The sequence below is a fragment of the Rhipicephalus sanguineus genome, chromosome 3 (assembly GCF_013339695.2).
Source record: "Rhipicephalus sanguineus isolate Rsan-2018 chromosome 3, BIME_Rsan_1.4, whole genome shotgun sequence".
In the NCBI taxonomy this organism is placed as follows: domain Eukaryota; kingdom Metazoa; phylum Arthropoda; class Arachnida; order Ixodida; family Ixodidae; genus Rhipicephalus; species Rhipicephalus sanguineus.
In genome coordinates, this window is record NC_051178.1 from 29797104 (window position 1) to 29821830 (window position 24727).

The window sequence follows — 24727 nt, forward strand, 5'->3', positions numbered from 1 at the left end:
GACTCCAAGGTTGGTCTGGTTTGACCCAAAAGTGAAAGGGAGCCTTGGGGTCATTTTGTCGGTTGCTCTGACATGTCTGGCAGTACCGTACGTACTCTTCAATCTGGTAGTCCATTTTTGGCCACCACATGGGCCCTCTAGCTGCTGCTTTCATAGCGCTCATCCCCAGGTGATTTGCATGCAGGAGTTGGAGCTCTTGCGGCTTTGGGAATGATCACACGATTTACCCAGAGTATGCAGTCCCGGTGCAACGACAACTCTGTCTTCCTCACCTTGTATGGTGTAAACGTGCTGTGTAGTTGTGTTGAAGGCCAACCACTCAGGATCCAGTCCTTCACCTTGGTCAAGACGCTGTCTTTTTTGATCAGCTTGACGATGTCCTGTGCCTGTAACGGTGCACACTCGACATCTTCCAGTAGAAGCAAGTCTCCAGGTGGTTGTGGTTCGTCCTCGTCCCTAGGGGCTGGCGGTCGACTGAGTGCCTCAGCGTTGGAGTTGTCCTCACCTCGCCTGTACTGGATGCGATAGTTATACGCAGGCAACAACAAAATCCAGCGCAGCATTCTGGGTGACAGTACTTCCGGCACTCGCTTGTCCGTGTGAAATAAACCCAAAAGCGGTTTGTGATTTGTTGTCACGGTGAATTCTCACCCAGCCATGTACTGATGAAATCTTTTTACCCCGAAGACGACGGCTAGACCCTCCTTGTCCATTTGGGCGTAGTTACGCTCCCTTGCGCCTAGAGTTCGTGAAGCATAAGCTATGGGTTGCTCCCTCCCGTCAGCTGCTCTATGGGCCAGCACCACCCCCACCCCTGCAGGGGATGAGTCACAGCACAGCATCAAGGGACGCTCGGGGTCATAAGAAACAAGTACGGCATCGGAGCTAAGTAGCTTCTTCAGCTTCTAGAAAGCTCGTTGGTGCTCACCTTTCCATTCCCATTTGTGGTCGTGGTCTAGGAGCCGGTATAGAGGTTCTGCTGCTTCGGTCCTGCCCTTGAGGAAACTGCTATAGAAGTTCAGTAGCCCCAAAAAGGCTTGCAGCTCCTTCTTGCTAGTGGGCGTTGGCGCTTGCTGGATGGCATCAGTCTTGCTTTGGCTCGGGTGGATCCCTGTATTATCAATCCGATGTCCCAAGAATTCAATGCTCGTCTGGTTGAATTCACACTTTTCCTTGTTAACTCGCAACTGAGCTCATTGCAAACGCGACAACACAGCCTCCAGTCTTTCTGCGTGCTCTGCTGCGTTACGCCCTGAAATCAGGATATCATCAAGATAAGCTTTAATGCCAGAAATTCCTGCCAACAACGTGTCGATGACTCGTTGAAACACCCATGGCGCGACAGAAATTCCAAACGGTAGCCGCCTGACCTTGTGTAGCCCCTTGATCGTGTTAACTGTGAGCACTTTGGCCGACACCTCATCCAGAATAAGCTGTTGATAAGCTTGAGCTAGGTCGAGATTAGTAAATATCTTGCTTGACCCGAGAGTCTACAATATTTCCACGGCAGTAGGCAAAGGATACCCGCTGGTTTTAACTGCCTTGTTTACCGTGCTACGGTAATCCCCGCAGAGACGCAAGGTTGTCTTTTTTCCTTACCACCACGAGCGGAGTTGCCCTGTTGGAGTACTCGACTGGTTCCAAGACTCCTTGTAGCACCAAGTGGTCCACTTCCTTGGCCACATCGTCTTTCAGTGCTAGTGCAACTGTACGACTGTTGAGGAACTTTGGTTTGGCGTCGTCTTTCAGTTCGATGTGCACTGGCGGTCCATTGAAGCCAGGAAGGTCATTGCGAAACACCTCAGAAAATCGTGAAGTGACCTCTTCAACATTCAGTTGCTGAATTCCATGCAGCCCAATGCCCAACGGCCTAAACCAGTTCCGCCCTAGCAAACTCTTCACTACCAACAAAGGCAGCTTTGCCGTCCGACCCTTGAATTCCGCCACAACACTTGCGCAACCAACTACAGGCAACGCCTCCTTTGACCAGGTTACGAGTGTTGTGCTTGATTCTCGAAGGGGTATTTTACTTTGCTTTCCCTCGATAGAGCGAAACGTTTCTTCACTCACAATTGAGCACGATGCTCCAGAATCAATTTCCATGGGTACATTCGGCCCTTCAATCTGTACTTCAGCCATGAACTTTTCTTCTTGCTCATTAACCTCGCAGAGGGAAAATAATTTGGTCATTTCATAGGCGCCCTTGCTTTCAGTCTTTTTTTTTCTTCTGCTCGTGTGAAGTTGTTCTTTGAAACTTTCTAACCTCGTCTTTCGAACGACAGGCTTTCGCTATGTGTGCGATTTTCTTGCACTTGAAACATGCCGCCTTTCTAAAACTGCATAAATGCGGAGCGTGCTTACCGTTGCAGCGATAGCAACTGGAATCTTCCGCTGCGGTGTCTTGTTTCGTGCGAGTTGCTTGAATTAGGCCCTGGCTGTCTTTTGTCTCGTCTCGTCCCTGGTTGCGTATGTCTCGCTGCTGCTTTGCTGTAGCTTCAGCTGTCACGGCCATGTCGTACGCGACCTGGAACGTAAGGTTGGGCTCGGCGAGAAGTCTCTGCTGGACTGCTTCGTTCTTAATGCCGCACACGAAACGATCTCGCATCATGACATCCAGCGGTAGTTGCTTGTCGCCAAAACCGCAGTCTTCCGTTAGCTTCCACAGAGCCGTGACGTAGTCTGCCACCGATTCATCAGCCGCCTGGTTTCTCCTGTTGAACAAAAACCTTGCGTGCAGCTCGGAAGGCCTCGGATGCAGGTGCTTGCGAACGGCCGTCTTGCTTTCATCGTAGCTTGCCATGGTCGGTCTTACTGGCTTCACCAGGGTTACGATGAGCCCGTACGCTGCCACGCCGCAACAACTCAGCAGAACTGTTCTTTTCTGCTCGTCCGTTGTCATCTTGTTCGCGTCGCAAAACATTTCCAACCGCTCGACGTACTCATCCCAAGACGCGTCCGTGCCAAGACGATACTCGCCGATCTTGCCGACAGCCATCCCGCCTTCTTCAACGGCGGCCTCGCCGGGCCAGTCCGCTTCGTCGCCAATGTAGTAAATCAGTCGGACGCCCAGTGGTGAAATGAACGTAGGTTTATTGACGCACACTCCTTTTTATAGCATGAGTGATAACTCGTGATAAGGCCACCGCTGCTTGCGTGGGTGATAAGCGATGAAATGTACATGTGACGTCAGTACATAACAATTTCTTCTTATAAAAATCTATGGTATGGTTAACGCTCTAACTGTTAAAGCTAACTCTGTTTTTGTTTGCCGTGTAGTGCATGGGCAGCGACAGGTGGATGTACTATTGAAAATTATATATTTCTTTTAATAGGTCAGCAGCATATGCTTCGGTATCTGCGTTATCGTTCGTCAACAATTTTTGTCAGTGGACGTAGACTTTTTAAATCCGATGAAATAATCCTGTTCCTTCCTGAATGTTATGCCAGTACTCTTTTTAAGGGCAATCGCTTGCCTGGGTCCATTTTTTCTTGATTTACGATTTAATCTTGAACTTTTTTTTTACTAAGCCTGCCTAATGCAAGGATCTTTTGTGTTGTTAAAAATAACTTGCTGACATGCTGTAGCTGTTGCACTTGCTTAAGGGATAGTCCAACAGAGAAAAAATCTTGCCAAATCATGCTGCTCTCCTGTCATTTCTTTCTTCATCAGGAACAAGCGCAAGAGAAAGTGCGTCCGGGCTCCCAGTTCCAGCTCTGAGAGCCCAAAGAGAGCTGCTAGGCGCGAGAGAAGTCCGGTTCCTCAAGAGGAACGCCCTCCCGAAACGCCTTGCACTGGGACGGAGCTGACGACGACGACGGGCGGAGAGCAGGAGGTGGAGGACGAGGTGGATGCTTGGATTTCGTCTCTCTGGAGGCAAAGGGAGGCAGAGATTGGAAAGGCTGCAGCGATGAGGACCACAAAAGCTCCTCCCACAACTCATCCCAAGATCTCCAAGCGGCCTGTTCGTGAGAGGCGTGGCAAGGAACCCCCTAACCCACCTGAAGGTGAGAGTGCATTTTTCGTATAAAGTTTATAGTGGTCAACCACGTTGCTGGTGAGAGTGGCTGTAGGCACAGATATTTTACACTGCATGACATTGGAAAGGAGCCTATGCAATGGTGAATGCTCTCAAGTATTTCTTGCATTTGTGACGTGCTCGTTGCCCAAGGTCAGATTAGCTGCACACTGCTTATGGCACTTGTAGGCGTGAGCATCAGCTTGAAGTGCCACTTGAGAGGAAATCAGTTTAGACTGTCAACAGAATTACCAGTCTGTAGTTGCAAAGATGCCTCACTTGAGCTTAGGAAGAGGCTCGGTAAGCTATGAAATGGAGACTAAAGATTGGTGGGCGTGTTGCCCTGGCTTTTACACACCTGCTTATTTCATTTCAGATTTTGACAGTCGGCTCATGTCTGTAGAATTGTTTATGGGAAGAAACATGTGTTGCCTTTTACAGGCTACAAAAACTCGACGAAGCAAGTTTGTCAAAATCCTAGGCCTAAACAAAGACATACCAACACGGAGGCTTCAGATCAAAAGGAAGCATGATCCCTGTTTTGCCAAGTCTAGCACAAGAAAGGCTAGCACAAGTGTTTTAAGGGACATGTTTTCGTTTAATCTGATGCATGTAAAGTTCAGGCCTGGAAGGCAGCACCCGGCGAAGTCCAAGCACACCCTCAATCCTGGCTGATAATGACTGAATTCTTCCATCAAATTTTTAATTTAGTAAAACCAGTGATGGTCCAATTGTGCCATTTTGCTACAATTCCATATCCCTGCGCCTTGCTGCGCACGTTAGAGTGCAGCTTGTGCCAACTGCGCCAAAGTTCACTAGTCCACCCGTTTATACGGCATCGGACAGTTTATGGCCCATTATTTCTTTGATCTCAACAAACACCGTTAGATCTTTTCCATAATGCCGCCGATGCCCTCCACTCGCACCATTCAAGCGATGCGCTTTTTTCATGATATTCAGCCCAACCAAAGTATGCGCTGCCGCATGTGTCTCTGTTGTTGAAAGTTTAGTGTGCCGTGATAGTCTCACTTATTTGAAAGGGAACGGGCGATAACACTTAGAAAAGTGTATTTTCTTCGTTCCCGAGTTACTCTGCGTACTGCGATGTAGTCACCGCGGCCAAGCGGCAACAGCTGTCAGCGCTGTGCGCTGTAAACGGCGTCTTCACGCAAATGAAAATTCAGCCGTGAAAATGTTTGATAATTCTAAAAAAAAGCTGATAGTTATCGTGCTGCGCAATGTTTTTCGGTACGCCTCTCGTAAAGCTAACCCTAAATGCCCATGTAGAGTGCGTCTGGCATGTGGTGCTACTGTTGATCGCACTTGTGGCGCATCTTGATTGCAAAACTGACGTAACGTGGTGGCAAGCCAGCGCTTCTAGAAATTGAGCCGCGCAGTCAGCCGTTACAACAATCAGTGTTGTCGTCATTTGTCAAAAAAAGTCAGTCTCCCCAGCTTGCAAATCTTTCCAACTGATTTCCTCCTGCTTGTTGAAAACTACGCTTGCGAGCGTGCTCAGCGTTTGTTCCTAAATGTCACATTGACGAGCGTTGAGCACTGCTGCCGCGGGACTTTTTCTCTGTTGACGGACTACCTAACTGCGCCGTGCGGTGACTTCGTTAAGTTGAAATTTCAATGCAAAACTGTAAATTAAATAAGCAGACCGGATGTAGTTGCACGAGTCCTCCGCACTTGCTGAACCCTAAAACGTCCTTCCCGGACCCAGTCTCGGTACCCAGTCAACAGCTGACCCAAGGGGTGGTGATGGTGGGGGAGGGGGTGTTTCTCTTCTCTTCCCCCCCAAAAAATAACCAGTGGCACTCCTCCCACCTAAACAGTCGATTGTGCTTTGTCGTCAGCTTGACGCCATACCGTATATACTCGCGTAATGAACCCACTTTTTTTTCAGAAATGACTCAAATTTGGGGGGAGGGTTCATTACGCGGAAAAAAAAATCGTGGTAGGTATAAAAGTTGAAATTTCGCATGACGGTGTTCAGAAATTCAATAATTATACCTCAGTCTTTAAAAAGTAAGCGTCTGCACGCTGTGTATGCAAAAAAAAAGCTTTATTGATGACACCAACCGGCCACTTTCTGGCGCTCCTACTCGCCTCCATCGCCGTCAGTGTCTTCCTGGCTTATGTCGCTTGCTGCTGCCGCCTCGTCATCGCCAGACCACAGCGCATAGTCTTCTGTCGTCCAGGCTATTAGAGGTCCCAGTCTTCCTGAAGCTCCGGACGATCATATCGCTCGGAATCTGGCTCCACGCCTCCAGAATCCGGCGGCACAGCATCTCGATGGACAACCTCCTTATTTTACTGGCAGGAGTCCTTATTTTACCGACAGCCCGTTCAAGAACAATGGCGCATGTGCGGGCACAAGAACGAAAGTTCGTTGTCAGTTAAAGGCTTACTGACAGAACTTACTTGATAATTACACCTCGGTCTTGAAGGCTTACTGACAGAACCACATTGCGAATGCACGGTGTGCCATTGCTGCTTTGTTTGCATGCTTCTGTGCCTGCGTGGCGCTATAAGCAATAAGGTTTCTTGTGCGTTCGACAGATATCGCTCGGTCGCAATAAAGGCGACTTTCAAATTTTGACTCTTGTCTGCGTTCGCGCCGCTTGCAACTTGTTGTTAAGCGATGTTTTTAACTTTTGTAGCGTCGTCGTTTTGAGATATAATGGCGTGATTTAACGTTGTTTCGATATTCAGCGTCATCATCAATCAAACCAAAATCAAATCGGCATATACTGTCACGTATCTCGGGAGCGCTTGCAACGCGGAGTGGAGTTGGGAGAGAGAGAGAGAAGAGAGACTCGGGAGACACCGTGGTGGCACTGCAAACAAAACTTTATCTAACACACCACGGCACACAAAAATGAACACTCAAAATTTACAACAATATTGGCACATCAGGAAATTCCTAGGCTAGTACGCTATCGCTGACAAAACATTGAAAAGCATTCTAGCTCTGCTTGGCTCCTCTAGCCCGAAAGTCTGGCCACTATGGCCTCTCATTCACTCGCGATACCAATGGAGCGTTCTTACGGTTCGCGGTGTCCGCTGACTCGGTTGGTGGTCCAAAGTTGACGCCCAGTCCCATCGTCGCAGCTCCTGTCGACGTCTCCGGGCCGTCGCCGTCGATCAGACTCCTCGCTGATCGTCTTCCTCGCCGATGCTTCCTTCCTTTCGGAGAACACCGGTCTCTCCCAGTTAGGCCTAACTGTCGGCCTCTCCTCAGTGCCACGGGCTCTAACTGTCGACGTGGCTCTCCGGTGATTGTCGGTGGGTCGCCGTCGTCTTGCCGATCTGTGGTAGTGCCGCAGGTGCCACGAGAACTGCGTGATGAGGCTGCCGCAAGCCCGGGACGCCTCGCTCGGTAGGCCCCGAGGTCGACGGCCACCCTCCCGGGGCATGCACAACGCTGCCTCCAGAACTCAGCCCTGCTGTTCCCGTCGCGGACGCGACGCTGGCCTGCACCACCTTGCTCCTCGACAACTCCACCGAACAATCCCCAACTCTTCTTCTGTGGTCTCTCCCAACGGCTCGGGTCGCGTGGCACACGCCTTTCTCTAGCCAATGGCTTGCGTCGACGTGGCGGGTGTGCACACCATCGGGTACTTTTCCCCGCACACCATCGACGCCTTGCGCTGTCCGGCACGCGCCACGCGCCCCTTTACTCATGACATTGGGCCACCTTTTAAGAGTTTTTTCGTAAAAAACTGCTTTTGTCCTCCTCTTCAGGGCTACGGCCCTCTACTCTTCTGTTGGTGCCGGGTAACTCATGACTTGTACCCTCTTGTGTCCAATTTACTTTCACTGCACTGGTGATCACCACGCACTTTTGCGGACACGTCACAACAAACACTACACTGAACCGCCCACAATATCCACGAGTTCATCGTTCGTAAAACCCTAGACCGCAGTCTCTACTCGCCGACATAACTACGCACAATACTCTTCAAAAAATCTGTACCAATTCATTTACTACCGAGCTCTAGCCAAAATAAAGACATTCATTAGACTACTCCAAATATTCCTATTTCCATTCACAGAATCCTTTTACCACGATAGCAACCACCAGTTTACTTCCCCACACTTAAACCTATGCTTTTTCACATTTCGTGTCTGCTTCAATTTTTTCCGCCGTCTATTCGCTGCCCATCATCTCGCACGCTCACTACAGCTGGCGCCTCTGTTTCTGCTTTTAATCCGACGTCTCGTCGAGACAAGTTTCCCAGACTGCGTCTTGCATCTATGCCTGACGCTGGTTACCTGCACCACACTCTCTGCATCCAAACAATTGAAACCTTCACGCCTCCTCGCATCACTGTGTGCCCTTCGTCTTACGCGTCTACTGTCCACAAAATGAGCAGCCCTTTCGCGTCGTGATAAATGCAACCCCATTTTCAATCTCTGTAGAGCTGCCTGCGTTCCCTTAACTTTTACGCGTTTACCACTGTGCTTCTGCGATATTCTTTTCATCCTAGTCCTCTCTTTAACATCCCTGGCATGCAGTTCACTAACCGTTGCTTTGCTATCTCTATCTGCAACATCTGAGCCCTCTGTCTTTTGCTTATTACTTAAAAGACTGATCTCATTTGCACCAGTAGCAGGCTCACTGACCCTTTGCTCAGCAGAAACAGAACTCTGAAAATCAGACACATTGATATCTCCCGATGAAATCTCTATGGACCTTTTCTCATCCTTTCCAGTGCACTCTGTGCCTTGTTTGGCTTGTGCCAATCGCAGCTGAAGCTCGAGTTCCTGCTTCTCTCTAGCATAAGCTTCTAACGCTACCACGCGTTCCGCCTCGAACTCTTGTCGACGGCGTTCTCTCTCTTCTTCAATAAACCTTAGAGCTTGCTCCTTATTGCGCTTTCTCTCCCGAATGACTCTTGATACCTTTCCCCCAATCCATCCTTGCAACCCCCGACGATACGTGACTGGGCCCAACGCTGGAAAAATCCTGGAACAGGTTCGCCACTTATTATGTCACGTAACTCGGGAGCACTTGCAAAGCAGAATGGAATTGGGAGAGTGAGAGACGGGAGACCGTGGCGTCACTGCAAAGAAACTTTATATCTCGCACCACTGCAAACCAAAAGTTAACACACTAAAAATTTACAATCAGAAGTAACCTATGCAAAAACGCTAAGCGGTACAAAAGGATATAACAAACACTCCTAACTAGGCTCGACTCTAATGGCACGAAAGTCTGGTCACTATGGCGTCTCGGTCTAGCTACGCGAATAGAAGGTTCTTACTTCGCATGAGTCCGTCGCCTCGCTCCCGTGCCAAAGTCGACGCTCAGTCCCGTCGACGCTGCTCCTCGACGTCTGAGAGTCACCGTCGTTGAAGCTGCCGCCTCGCTAGTCGTCCACGTCGCCGACCCTTCGGTCTTTCTTCGAGAACGTCGTCTCGTCCCGTTAGGCCTAACCCTTGGCCTATCCTCTCGGTGCCACCGGGTCAAATCGTCGACGTGGCTCTCCATGATTGTCGGTAGGTCGCCGTCGTCTTGCCGATCTGTGATAGTGCCGTAGGTGCCCTGCGAACTGCTGGATGAGGCTGCCGCAAGCCCGGGACGCCTCGCTCAGTAGACCCCGAGGTCGACGGCCACCCTCCCGGGGCATGCACAACGCTGCCTCCAGAACTCAGCCCTGCTGTTCCCGTCGCGGACGCGACGCTGGCCTGCACCACCTTGCTCCTTGACAACTCCACCGAACAATGACTGCTTGATCCTCTTGGGTTCCGCACCTCAGTTCGGGTCGCGTGGCACACGCCTTTCTCTGGCCAATGGCTTGCGTCGACGTGGCGGGTGTGCACACCATCGGGTACTTTTCCATTCCCCGCACACCATCGACGCCTTGCGCTGTCCGGCACGCGCCCCGTGCCCCTTTACTCATGACATATACACACAATAAAAAACTTTTTTCTTTTTTCCGAGCACCAAAAAGGGGGGTGGGTTCATTATGCGAGTAAATACGGTAGTTCTTCGCTAACTGTGCGAGTAGCATGGGGACTCGCACCCACCAGTCATACCTTGACAGCATCTTATGTTAAAAAATTCGCAAAATGCGGAGCGTCGCTAAAGCCAACGTTTCGACAAATGGACTTGTCTTCCTCACTGCTGCCTTGAAAGAGCATAGTCTTCATGCTTGGAATGATCACTGACCCCGCCCCTTCGTGTAAGCTTACTTTGTACCAGTTTTACTTTTTAGAACCCAAAGTTCTTGGAGAACTGGAAGGAAGTGCTCAGCCCTAAGTCCTGAAAAGTGAAAGGAGAATGTCACTCAGTGCTCACGCCTCTAATAATTATTGAGTACGATGAAGCATCATCTCTAGTGAGTTCTCGCGATTGCACTGTTATGCAGGCAATTTCGAACAGTATGTTTTCATTTGCAACGAGTTATTCTTATTTCTTGAATTGTTAGACTGTTGGTATTCTAGTTGGGATTTTATTTCCTTTTGAAATGGCCTTATGATACCTGTCATTCCCTGAAAACATATGTGCCATGCTTGCCTTGTTACTAGAGGTGTGCGAATACTCGAATATATGAATACGAATCTAATATGAAGTATTCGGTTACTCGAATATTCGATATATTCGGCGAGTCTGTTTGGTTGGCGGGTGAAACACATGCAATACTTTGAGACTGCACAGTCTGTCCAAAACTACACAAAGTTTGAATGTCACGAACCTGAGAGCACGCAAATTAAATTGTGGTCGTGACACAGCCGAGCCGTGAAACTCAACTAAGACAGCCCTTTGTTTGCGCCGCTCGCACAGGCTGCATGTCTCACTTCCTACATATGCAACAGTTGTAGATACACTTAGGAGGAATCGCAGACTGCAATTCGCGAGCACAAGACGAAAGCGCGCCATTATAAACCGCAAAAGCACGCACCATGACCGCCACAGAGAACATTACTGGCGTGCAGCACTGGTTGCGTCGCGTCGCTACACTGTCGCTGCGCGGCCGATGATGATGATGATGATGTAGTAGTGGCCTGCCCCTTTGCAAAGGGGGAACACGCTCAGTGTCGTGGCCTCAAAAAAGAAAAAGAAAAAAATGGAATCAAAAAACCCGCACGCGACAAAGGTAGGAGACACGCACACAACAGCCTAGGTCCCAAGTTTGGCGTACAGTTGTCCACCACTCAGCTGGCTGGGCGGCACTCGCGTCACCTCTCGGCGGTGGAGCCACCCAGTTTCTCTTCTACTTTCGCAAACGGGATAGAGGTGGCGCTTGTTAAACTTTTCCGTTGACTCGTTGAAGCTTTTCTCGAGAACATATTCATAGTCAGTGGTGGTTAGTTAACGCGTCTGTAACCACGCTTGCGTGCGCTTTTTAACTTTTTCATTTTTAAATTTAATTTCATTGTTTAGTCCTCTAGGCCAGGGCATTGGTTGATGCCCGCCCGTTACAAAGGGTGGGCCCACAAATCCATTCCAATCCAACCGCTGGCTCCGCGACGTTTGGCCATTTGCATCATTGCTCCGGGCAGTCCGAAACCACCAAGTCCCTCGCAATCGGAAACCACGCCGATGTGTCCTGCTACCGAATTGTATCCGCGCGAGCTGCCGGAAAACGTCGTCCAACGGTCCTGCTGGTCAGGTGCGACATGAGTGAACGAACGAAAAGTGCAATTTGGAAACATTTCGTAAAGAACTCGGCCCAAGAGGCAACGTGCAAAAGCTGTGACATGAAACTTCGCACACCATCGAGTACGACGACGCCACTTGCGAATCATCTCAAGAACAAGCATTTTTCTTTGCACAGTGTGTGCATGAGAGACAGCGGTAAGCAAGGACGACCAGACGAAGCACAGCCGCTCATCAAAAATGCGTTGAAGTCGGGCAAGGACCTGTCGCAGCGCGAGAGAATGGCGATAGCCACGAGGATTGCCCGAATGCTGGCGCTCGACCTCCAGCCTTACAGCTGTGTCGAAAATCGGGGTTTCAAAGAGCTGATGAACCACATGGAGCCTTTGTACAAGATACCCAACCGCACTACATTTTCAAGGACAATCATCCCGGAGTTGTACGAAGACACATTCATGGCTGTGAAGGAGAGAATGCACGCGGACTTTCAGGAAGGCGTAGAGTCGATCTCGTTGACAAGTGACACGTGGACGTCGAGGTCTAACCAGAGTTATGTCAGCCTCACCTGCCACTATTTAACCTCCAACTTCGAGATGAGAAGCTTTGCGTTGGAAAACGGGAGCGTGACCGAGAGCCACACTGCTTGCAACATCCTGGAGCACCTGCAAGCAATGATGGATAACTGGGAGCTGCCACTGCAGAAAGTGCCAGTCTATGTGGTGATGGACAATGCACGAAACTTTCGCGCGGCTCTTAGGGGTATTTCTTCCGTCCCAATGCAGTGTATGGGCCATACACTGCAACTTGCAATAAAAGATGCCAAGGAAGAAACAGGAGTGCCTGCCATTCTCAAGAAGTGTCGCGCAATTGTTGGCCATTACAAACACAGCGCCCAAGCTGCGGCAAGACTGAAGGACTGCCAGCGACGAATGGAGCTCTCAGTTCTGGAACTTATTCAAGACGTGGAAACAAGGTGGAATAGTGAGCACGACATGTTCTCGCGTCTTGTGCAGCTGAAGGAAGCCATCTGTGTGGAGCTGGCCACCTCTGAGACCACTGTGCCCAACCTGGCACCACAGGAGTGGAAAGCTGTGGCTGGACTAGTCATAGCTCTTGAACCAATCGCATCGGCGACCGAAGATCTTAGTGGCCACAAATATGCAACTTTGTCATCAGTGGTACCGTTTTTGTATGGAACACGGATGGTTCTGAAATACTGTATTGCAGCCGATGACACCTCAGTTTGCTAGAAATTTGCTGAAAAGCATGAGGACAAGGTTTCCAGGGCAGGACGAGCAAAAGGAGTATGTGCTGGCAACCGCCTGTGACCCAAGGTTTAAGAACCTCTTCTGTACTGAAACATTCCAGGAAACAAGGCTCTTGGAGCTTGCAAGAACTGAGCTGCAGCTCCCTCCAGAAGAATCAAGTGACTGTGTCGAAGCGTCGACATCTACAGCTCACAAGGAGCGTGTCAGCAGCGTCTGGAACAGCATTGAGAAGCTGGCGGCGTCATCAGAAAGAAGACACTGCACTGAAACAGCCAACATCAAGGAGTTTAAGCGGTACCTTCGAGAGCCCACTTGCAGCAAGGACCAAGACCTATCTAGCATGGTGGAAAGAAACAAGCAAGCAGCACTTCCCAGAATCGTGCAAGATGGCCATGAAATACCGTAATAAGTCTAATCTAGGCCGACCCAGATTCTAAGCCGACCCCTAAAGTCCGAAGCCCCCCCCCCCCCCCACAAAAAAAAAAAAACTTACCTCGAATGTAGGCCGGGTAAAATTCACAAAGAGAAAAAATTTATTGAAAATATGAAGATGAAACGGAGCAGTTGGTTCATCATCAAGATGCCGCGCTCATTCAGAGTCGTCGTCGCTGATCTCTTTGTCGCTGTCCTCAAACAGTGCGCAATCCTCGGTGCCATCAAGCGCATTTGATATGCCGCACTTCTTGAAAGAGCGCACGATCAAAGTTCCTGGGATGTCGTCCCATGCTGCAGCCACCCAGCCTGCCAACTGAGACAGTGATGCCCGCTTGATGCGGCCCGTCGGCGTCAGCTGGTGGACCTCTGTGCTTAACCAGTCCATGTATAATCCCCGGTCCAGTAAAAGCCATCCTCATTGCGGCGCACGTGAAGAGCTTCTCCTGTTGGCCCCTCCAGCGACGAACATTCTTTTCGTCCACTCCAAAGTCCCGCCCGGCTTGAACGTTAGAGGACGACTCCGCGGCTAGCACAACTTTCCTTTTATACGCCGCACTATAGTGACTACGCTCGTTTGGCGCCATTGAGCTACGCCAGACACAGCCCACTAAACTGACGAACGGCTCGCCTCAACACTCGCCACAAAGATAAAAATGGCGGCCTCGCATGCGTACTTAAGCCAGGTGTTGGCTCGTCTACTAACGGCTACAATACTGTCTAGGTGGCGCTAGTTTTGCAACACTTTTCTCGATGAAAAATGGCGCGTTTTTCAAAATCTTCGAATCTAAGCCGACCCTGGAGTTTGAAGAAATTCCGAAAAAACTATCGGCCTAGATTCAAATAAATACGGTACATGGGCATCCCCGCAACAACTGTACAAAGTAAAAAGTTGTTTTCAACGGCTGGTAACATTGTTATGGCCCGGAGGGAGAAGTTGACCTCAGATCACGTACAACAGCTGCATTTTTTGCATGAGAATTTGTAAACATTTGTGCTTCTTTTAAATAAACTTGATATTCGATATTCGATTTGATATTTGGCTTTTTTCTTAATTCGATTCGGTATTCGATTCGAGACTTACTCTTCGGTATTCACACACCCCTACTTGTTACTGATGCTTCACATCAACGCACACCTTGTGCAGCGCAGTGAAGCCAGAATATCACTCTTTCATGCTAAGAACCTGATTAATGGTTGCTCTCTTGCTGTTGGCCTTTTCTCTTTCTCTACATCGCAGCAGCATTTGCTGTATGTACACTAATAAAAATATACACATGTTCTGCTCCAATAGTGATCATAAATTCAGTTTTGCCTGCTCCAAACAACGGCTCCTCCTGCTCCAAACTTGCTCCAAAACACTTTTTCCTGCTCCAAAAATAGCTCCAAATCACAAACTGGCTGGACCACCACTGAAAGCAATTACAATAGTTAGATTACACTTCAATTACACAGTTCGGTTACATAGTCCTAGCCGTAAAAAGGCAGTGCCGTACGACCAACCGCTGCACTCATCTCCGCTCAAGTGAGAATCTTCCTGCCACACCCTGTTGATGTATCTGCCCAGTGTTTTGAGCCGATGATCTGAGCTGGGCCAGATGACGCTGAAGGGCAGTTTCAATTTTAGAATTTGGGGTAGCAGATGAGCAGCACGGGGAATCTGGTGCTTCTCTTTGTGGGCGCCACCATCGTTTCACGGACTCGTCAGATGCACCAGATTTGATGTGGGAGGAGCAAATGTCTTAACAGATCCATTTTCTTGCTGTCAACCTTCCGGATGTTGCCTCCAGCACTAGGTAGGAACTGGACGATCATGGGGACTGGCTACTCAATGAATTGCTTGTCTTTGAGTAGCACCAAGTCGTCGATCTTGTAATCAGCTGATTTGCCACTTTCTTCACTTCGGTGGTCGACCTCTCAGAGTCTTGCACAAAATGCATTTTCCTCTGATGGAAGTGATGCATCCCTTGCCAGCGATAATCCACAGCTCGGCTGATGTCACTGCTCCTTCTGTGAAATGTCTGCCCTGATGTTGTACTTGCACGTGGTAGTGACGTATGAGAAGCTTGGTGACATGGTGTCGGCCTGGAATGATGAGAGGACGCTTTTCATCTTCCGGCAGATCACTTCTGCGCTAACGGCCACCAACGTGTAGAGGGCCCTTCTCATCGAGAAAGGGATCCAGCTTCCGAAGTGGGCTTCTCTTGGAAACAGGTCTTTTGTCTTCAAGGGCGCTTATCTCTCCAGGAAAGGAATCTTGAAGGGCACGAAGTACAATCTCTTGCTGTAGAAAGATTTTCGACCGCGTACCTTTGCTCAACGTCACACTCGCAGAATAGAGTAAAAAGGCCGTCCGTTTGTCTCACAACACTTATCGTCATCTATCTAGTGTGCCTTTCCTTGCACTATCACTGCGCGCCCGGCACTTTGCAGTCACGAATGGCATGTGCGCTATCAGCGTGACATAGCATTCTTTGTAGGAAAGTGGCTAGCGCCGAGTTTTCAAGAAAGGAAATGCAAGCGAGCCAGATGACGATTATTGTTGTAAGACAAAAATACACCCGTTTTACTCGATCTATTTTGCGAGTTACACGACGTTGACACGACGCACAATTCTCAGAAGAAATGCTAAGGTGTTAATGAATTTTTCCCTGCCTGAAAAGCTGCTGAATTGTTCAGCCCCAAGACCCTGTCACAACCGATGTTGAAGTGTTGAGTTCTGGAGACACCAAGCAGATATTCAGGGACTGGAACCCCGCTTCTTTTGTTTTCAACAGCGTGCTGGCAGCGCTGCGATTGATTTCAGGTGCCGACAAAACACTCAGCCTAGACAATTCTCCACCTTGAGACTCGAGAACGCTGCTCTATTTTACGGTAATGTGATCTTCACAAGGCTCTAGGATGGATGGTCGACCGCTACTCAAAATGCGTCTTCAGAGCGCTTGCAGTGCTTGGCAGTGCACGTCCGATTGGAAATGATCCCAACGATCTCCCAGCCGAGGTCTTGTTTCTGAGAGTACGGGGCCGCTCATGGTCCATTGCCTGTCTCGCACACCTCGTGGGCTGCAATTATGTCCTGACCAGGAAGAAGCCAGATCTGTGCTCGAGAATCCAGAGGAAGGATATAAGCTTCTATAGGACTTGGGTGTGGGTAACACATGGCAGCCTGAGGAGTTGGTATTTCATCTCGGGTATCGGGGGTGTCGTTGCACTCAAGCAATGGCAGAAGCTCAAGGATAATTTCTTCTGTAACGCCTCGTACTGAAAATCCTTCAGCCTGTCTTGCGGTGACTTCGGTAGTTCCTGAGCACATTGTCAATATGTAGTTGGTTCGAGACCCCTCCACACGAAAGACGTCCAGAAGCTCGGATTTGACCAGTGACCTATTACTTTGGTCGTCCAAAATGGCATAGACCTTGACAGGTTTGTGTGGCTGAGACTTGTGGGTTACCTTCACGAGGCAAGCCTTTGCGCACGATTTGCACTCATGACCCATTTTGAATACTTCATTCAGTATGCGTGTTGGTGACGTGCTTTGAAGATCCGTGAGCATTGTCCTTGTCTTCCGCAACTCCAGATGGATCACAGGTGTGTGTGTGTCAGAGGGATGAAGTGCTGTGTGGTGCTTAGTAGTCACATATCTAACACTTCAAAGGTATGTCGCATTGCTTTGAAATGTGGCTTGTCGACTTGCAACAATTAACGGAAGCAAATCCTTTGCTTGCTGAGAAAATCCTTCCTTTCATCGAAGCTTTTCTTGACAAACGCATGGAAATTTTGAAAGGAATGAGGCTTTTGTGAAATGGACACCACTGGTTTAAGTCGCTTGATCCCTTAGCACTGTCAACGTTTAACGGGTCTGCATTGTTCTTTTCTGGTATGACATCTGCTTCGGTTTTCCTCGCTGATGCTGCCGCTCCACCGTAAGAGTTCCCCGTAACCTGATTTCCTTTTTCAGGGTGGCGATTTGGCAAGGCATCGTTTGCAGGTATAAAGCTGGGGTCGTTGTCACCTCAGCTTCGTCCCTCACGAATTTTGAGACGAAAGAAAATGGTGGGAACGCAGTGTGATTCTCTTTCTTGTACAGTCGATCCCGGATATATCGAACTCGAAGGGGACCGCGAAATAGTTCGATATATCGATAATTCGAAATACGGAATATGCGTATGTAAGGCTTTAATTAAAGCACTGCAGGCCACGACACAGTTTTCTGAAATCGTAAAAAGCGCGAACATGACGATTCGCTCACATATGCTAAAGAACAAGGCGAGAACTTCTTTTGCAAGTTAGCGCACTTTATTTCGCATGAAAAAAGTCCGCCAACTTGTCTTGCTTCTTGCGCGCCGTGAATTCAAGTCATCGTCAATATTATTGAAGCTTTCCAAATAAGCAAATTCAGCACCTTCCGCGACAACTGCGGTGATCGACGCTGAACGCTGATGCGAGCTCTGGAGCGTGGTAAAGGGTTTAGCGGTGGCAACGGGGCTGGCATCTTCAAACCGCACAGGTCCATTTCCGCAGCACCGGCAACGTCAGCTATGATCTCGGCATCGATGCAGTAAGAAACAACTACGTCGTTATCTGCACCGATGAAATCACTTGCAGTGCTCCCGTCCGATACGGCGCCCGGAAACGCTAAGTCGCAAAATTCACTGACGCACCGTAAGCCATAGTCGGCGGTCATGACGCGCCAGAAATCGTCACCTGGCACCAAGGGTCGTAAAGAAACAGTGCGCGACGGTGCTTTACTTGACGTCGTTCCAAGCACCGGTCATCATTTTTATTGCTACGAGCGGGACAATGCTTAGTTCGACTCCCGAATGACGATTTATCAAGAACAAAGCGCGAAGTACACATTGTCCGCAAGAGACAATGCTGCACGAAGAAACATTTCTCCACCGTCGACATGTTGGCGATACTGATGGCACTTGTGGCTTTGCAGACGGCAGCCGCTACTTTGGCGAGAAATGCGAAAAAAAGCGTAGCCTCTGAGATGCGCATTTTAAAACCGAAAACACTAAAAATACATCACGAGGTTGCAGATCTCGAAGGCCACGCTTTGCGGGCCCGCATGCCATTGTGCGCGAAAAGACAAGGAAGGGAATGCAAGCGTTACAAGGCTGCCAAGTCACTTCGAATTCTCATTTTGGTGCCCTCGGCAATCAGCCTCTTTGAAAAACACTAGCCCATGCGTTAAAACCTGCGAACCGCGCGTCAAATATACTGGTGAACTGACAAGCACTGCGCACCGAACTAGAGCAACGCAATTTCGTCACCTGCGCGCGACGAGGGATTGGAACTTACAAGAACGCGGCTGAAAAATGATCAATAATTGTTAGAAAAAATGCACTTTCTGGGCTTCGGGGCGGGGCAGCGTTCGATATAGCGGATGTTTCGCTGTGCGGGAGTTCGATATATGTGCACACCAACCCCATACTTTTGCATGGCAAATTCAAGGGGATTTCTCAACTGTTCGATATAACCAATAATTCGATATATCCGGGATCGACTGTATATCGAGCCTTAGCTCATCCACTTCTCTTGTAGTCTTGGTGGGAGCTCTGAGACGATGCTGTTCATGCCTCGCGCGGTGTCAAAGTTCCGCTTTCGCAGCCTCCAGTTCAAGTAGCTGGTCGCCAAGTTCTCGAAGCTTCACATTGTCTTGGGAAAGCTTCTAAGCTTCGGGACTACCGAAAATGCCATCCAATCTCTTCCAGACAGCCTTCAGTCCTGCTTCCAAGTCGTGCACCTATGCTGACTTTAGCCTTGTAGCTTGAGAATCGACTCCGGGCCTAACCAAGCAATGGGCGCAGTTTAGTATTAGAATTTGGAGTAGCGGATGAGCAGCACAAAAGTTCAAAAATGCTCGGGTGTTTCTCAAGCGCCCCCGCACACTTGCACAGGACAACCACTGAGCTGATTTGAAAATCAATTTGTTGCATTTGAAAGAAAGAGTTCCACTGAACTTCAGAAATGGCTTTAAAACCTCGTAATGATCGCAGATATATAAGAAACTTGAAGCCCAAAGTTAACAAATCAGTCTCAGATTTTTCGTTTGTGCTGCATGCAGGGCAAATGTGATGTAAGGTCTCCAACCAATCTAAGAGCCAGATTTCTTGAGCTTGTCACTAGTGTGGACCAGCTTGCAGCGGTACACAGCTCACTCTTGCAACTGATGGATAATGGCAGTGATCGTTTAAGCTGCCATTACGCAAATGTTGCTTCATGCAGATAAAACTCAAAGCATTTCTTAGCGAACCCAAGGCACTTTGCGCATTTCTATCTACATATCTATCTAGCTGCCTAGGTGTGGGTGCTCTCATGATCGCCTCCTTAGCTTGGTGTATACAAAAATTGGCATGGGAGGACAAGAGGGTTTGACGAATATGACTGTCTGGTCATGACATGAATAACATGAAAATCATGTCACGCACGTCCTCAAACCCTTTCCTCCAGACACATGTGGCTCGTATCGCGGGCCGCGCTTTACAGGCATGCCCAACAGGTGATTGACAGTTTATATCCACTCAGGAACGGTGAGAATAGGCATGGGTATATTAAAATGAGAGGGCGTTAAGAAAAACTGACATCGGCAGCGTTTACCGGACTAATTCAAAGAATCAAAATTAAAATCCCAGCAGGAGTCGGACCCAACCATTCCGTGTGGCAGTCAAGTATTCTACCAGAGCCATGCCAGGTCTAGAAACTGCTTTGGAAAAACACCCTATGCAGGCGTAATATTTCATTTATTTATTTCAAGGTACCTTACAGGCCCCATGGGGGCATTGAGTAAGGGGGCCAATACACATATACATCTCAAACTGGAAAAAAATACAAATGGAACAAGTGCAAAGTAATAAGTTAAACAAAAAGCATTACAGTTCAACATGTACAAAAGATACACGCATGGTAACAGTCAGATACAAAAGATACACGCATGGTAAAATTGGGACTGGGTATTGCTGGAAAACATAACCCTTAGAGCCGCAATCTAGCAGACACAGCAAATGACTGCCTCTGATTATTTTCAGTAATTTAAAGTTCCTTGCATCTCACTTTTTGTATGTTTCATTAATTCGAAAACCTGCTTGATTCAGATTTTAGTCTCAGTGACTTTGAATTAACGAGGTTTTACTGTACATGCACATTGTATGGAAAACTGTAGCTCATTCAACAACAGTGCCCAAAAGCACATGTATCCTAAATTTTGGAGAGGGACCGAATTTTCATTTTGAAATTTTTAGAGTTGGTATACAATTGTGCCAGTTCAGTTGTAGGGGGCTCATTACATAATTTCATAATTTGGTAGTCTATTGCTTGCATCCCATAGTAGGGGCATGTTCTTTCCACATCTGTGCTTTATGTAGGTCATGACCAATGTTGCTGCTTAAGTTGTGATGGGTAAATGAACCCCAGTTGCCCGATACTTCACAGTATATGTACATCGAGAATTTTATTTTGTAAATAAGGCAGAGATGTGGAATTCTATACTTTAACCTGAGCGCTGATGTATGTACATTATTTCCAGAGTAAAGTAATCCAACAGCTTTCCTCTGTAATGAAGAAAGCGTTTCATTATTGGTCTTAATTCCTGTTCACCAGACTAAGAAACAGTAACTAAAATGAGAATGAACTATGGAAGAATATTATTCCCTCTAAAAGGTAAAAAGTTACATAAACGGTTCAACATGCCGATACTTTGCTGCCTTCAGTCTTACGTTCACGTGTCGTGACCAGCCTATGTTTGACTGAAAAGAAATGCTTAAAAATGAATGATTATCTACGAGATCTAGTTGCGAATCGCCATATATTTTCATACTGTAATCTGTATCTTTATTCTTAGGATAGAAAAGCATGAACTTTTTAGTTAGAATATACCCAGAGATTAAGTTCATTCAACCAGTTGTTTGACATCACCACTAGCTCCTTCAAATCAGTCCCAGAAAAGTAAACACTTGTGTCATCAGCATACATTACTACCCCCCAGTAGAAGGGATATTAACTATATCATTTACATATATTATATAGTAGTGGTTCATATTTCTATAGAATACCTATGACATAGCTTAATAGCAGTGGTGTTGCTCTACTAAACTCCCAAGTTGCAGGTTCGGGACTTGTCACAATGGCTATAGATGGGGGAGTGAAATGCAAGCAAGCTTTTGTACTTGCCTTTTTGTACATTACTTGGAGAGTAAGATGGGACAATTTAGGGCTAAGTAACGCCCATGTTTTCTTCGTTTCTACTGTGTTCAGTTTGGGTCGTATTGGCGTGATTTCGACTCGAACGCATATACCAGAGCCAACATTATCTTTAGAGACCAGATAAGTCGCGACATGATGTGGCTATCTTGAGCAATAGCACATACAAGTCGTTATACTAAAAAATATGATATTGTGTTTGAATTCGTGAGTGCTGTTACGCCTGCCTGATTTCGCCTCCCTTCTGAAGATTCCATTCTACGAGCAGTGATTTCACTCCTGCGTCAAAGTGCGCCAAATTAGATTTGCTGCGGCATCCTCATAAAACCGATATAAATTGCACCACTGTGCCAGAGTTTCAAGTTTGACGGTATCTATCACCGGCAATAGCATCACCAGCGCTTCAGGACAAGTGCAGGGGTGCGACAGCTGCGCCAATTTGATACAGTTCCTTAATGTTGCGCCAAGCTGAGCCAAAACCATGAAACTTGTTGAAATTGCGCCACGCTGCGCCGAAATATCCGACCAGCCTCAAAATTTTCAGAGTACTGCTAACTTTAGCAAGAAATGGAGAATGTGTTCATCACCTGCAGTTTGCGCATCACCCAATCTAATCCAGACGCAGACCCTAATCCTTAATACTAGTTCACTATACCCTAACCTCACCGCGAGAGAAAAGAAAAAAGGCAGCAGTTCTAAAATTTCCTGGCCTTGTTCTATCTCGTGCAGATTGCTTTTTAGCCACTTTTGCAGCAGTACACCTTTGCTGTGCAGGAAAAGCACTGATTTATCAGGGGCTACTAGTACTCGCTGTCACGGTAAACAGCACATTTTGCCCCTTAATTACTCATGCATGCACACGGCATGTAATGATGGATACTAGTATGATTGCTGACATCTAAAAAAATTACTGGCAATCATTCCGAACGGTGTATGTTTTTCTGCGGCCCTGAGAAACAATGAATAAAAATGTAAGCCAGTTTTCCTCTTTTCGCTACTCCCTTTCGCTCCTGCTTTACAAATTTCCCAAATTTCGAGGTCGCCAGGTTGGCAGATTCAGAATAGCATATGCAGCGCCTGTCAAATGGTTTGACAGGCTCTGCAAGTGCTAATGCGGACTTCGACATTGTTTGCAGCGTGGGGTGGTTACACAGACTGCTTTTATTGAAATATCAGTGCTCATGTCCACTCTTGCACTGCGCACGAGTTAGGTGATCTTAAATAGTTTGTACATATATTTTTCTTCGCTAAAAGTACGCCTTATTTATTGTACTGCTCTAAATTGGGGATTTCGGGCTAAAAAAAAACGGGAGCGTCTTTTTTCCGTAATCTGCTCCAAATCTGGATTTTCGTGCTCCGAAAGCAACATATTGCTGCTCCAAAAATTGCCCGAAATCCTGATTCGGCTGTTGCACCTCTGCAAGTGCAGCTTGAGCTTGAGGCCACCAAAGTCGGAGCCACGAATCAAGGATTATTCTACAGACGACACAGTGCTCCCTCGCAACGTTTATAGGTGCCAGACTGCATACAGCCATGCAGGCAACAGATGCAACGTTCATAGATACTGTTGCGAATATAGTTGCTCGCACGTGCATGTAGATCGAGACGCTATGCCATACACGGTGCCGACTCGGCTTCTCCTGTGTGGTGCCTAATGTCGGGGAGGTCTGTGGGGTTCTTGGCACCGCACCAATAACGACGAGGCGAGTGACACCTCCCTTGCTAGAATGTAGGGTTGTGTGTTTGCAAAATGTACAGGCTGCCATGCGCGCCATGGTCTGATGCTAAAGGTCCTCGCAAGAAAGCGCGCACTATTTGGCCGGCGTTACTTGTGTGGAGGGCTTCCTGTTCGATGTGTCTTGCGCAACAGAGTTTGGCGCTTTGATTACCTGCGATGGCACCATCGGAAAACATTTGGGGCCGCTGCACGTGTGTCCTCTCACTTGAATCGTTCTGTGCAAGTCTCTGTCACACCTGACTGTCAAGACTGTTCAGAATAGATACCTTTGTCCTTGACGTCATGGTTACTATAAAATAGTGGTTTCGCTGATAATACTGCATAGGTTGCAACCGCCAAGGCTTTGTTTTACTTTGAGCTCGTTTACGTCAGATACCGCCGAGCACCATGACAGAGATTGAGGATTGCTTGTTTCAAGTCCGCGTCATTAATTGAGCAAAAGAAAAAAAAACGCCTTTAAAATTAAGTTTGCCCGTTTGTATTGAGCGATGCTAGAAACAATCTAGCAGCAATCTTTTTCTCTCTCCTGCTTTATTTCCCTTTCCATCTTTGCTCTAATCACTGGAGACCACTCTGATGGAGCCAGATTTTAAGCACTTCTGTTGTGCAAATCGGCTCAACACTCTCAGCAGAGGCTGGTGACTTCTAAGCCAATCGGTGGCAGCAATTCATTGGCTGACGTCGTGTGTTCCACAAGTGCTGCTAGTAGCTCGTTTCAAGAGCCACACTGCATGCAATTAAAGAAATATTGAATAATAAATCAATTTGATCAATACAATCGACTCAGAAGAAAAAGGAGCTGGCTTTAGCCTTTGAGCATTGAGGCACTGTTGTATGCCCTGTCGCTTCTCTGCCACTTCTGCTGACTTGCAGTGCAACATTTTATTAAGATGGCAGGAGCGCCTGCACATTGATGACCACATAATTCTGTTTAGAATGTTATTTCATAGTATACAATTTTATTGATCCAGTGTTCTGTTTAATTGGTTGAGTCGAAGAAAGATCAGGAGAGGTTATTTCACAACATGCAACCTCATGCAACCCTACTCTTTTCATAATCACGTGAAATAACGAGTGCTCTGGAGAGAACTTTTTCCACGAGATTTGCAACAACTCAAGATGCTTATCTGGCTCTTCATACGAGCCCCATAATAATTATTCGGGTGTCTAATGTAAATGCAACTTGTTCTTCCAATCTACTCCAGAATATGAAATTAGCTGCTCCAGGGTGCTCCAGTATAGAATTTTTTGCTGCTCCAAAGTGCGCCAAAATGAAGATTTTGCTGCACCTCTGGTCAACCATTATTATACTTCAGGTGTGGTTGGCAAAACAAATTAAGACGAAATGGGCCTCTTGGAACTTTAGAAAGGGAAATGTAGTGCTTGAATTTCACCATGTCAGGTGTTCTGTTATTCTTTTCAGCACAGCATGTTAAAATTGCGGTTTTGCTTTTTCATA

At 47.7% G+C, this 24727-nt stretch overlaps 2 protein-coding genes across 2 annotated transcripts; both read right to left on the reverse strand.

The window, feature by feature from the left end:
- Window positions 1-740: 740 nt before the first annotated feature.
- On the reverse strand, window positions 741-2103 carry LOC125757801 (uncharacterized). Its single transcript, XM_049413965.1, has 2 exons — window positions 1600-2103; window positions 741-1111 (listed from the first exon to the last, which is right to left on the reverse strand). The coding sequence occupies exons 1-2, from the start codon at window positions 2101-2103 to the stop codon at window positions 1019-1021; spliced, it is 597 nt and encodes a 198-aa protein (XP_049269922.1). The 3' UTR covers window positions 741-1018.
- On the reverse strand, window positions 1901-3087 carry LOC125757580 (uncharacterized). The gene has a single exon (XM_049413159.1). It carries the CDS (start codon window positions 2993-2995, stop codon window positions 2210-2212), a length of 786 nt encoding a protein of 261 aa, XP_049269116.1. The 5' UTR covers window positions 2996-3087; the 3' UTR covers window positions 1901-2209.
- Between the last annotated feature and the right edge of the window lie 21640 nt (window positions 3088-24727).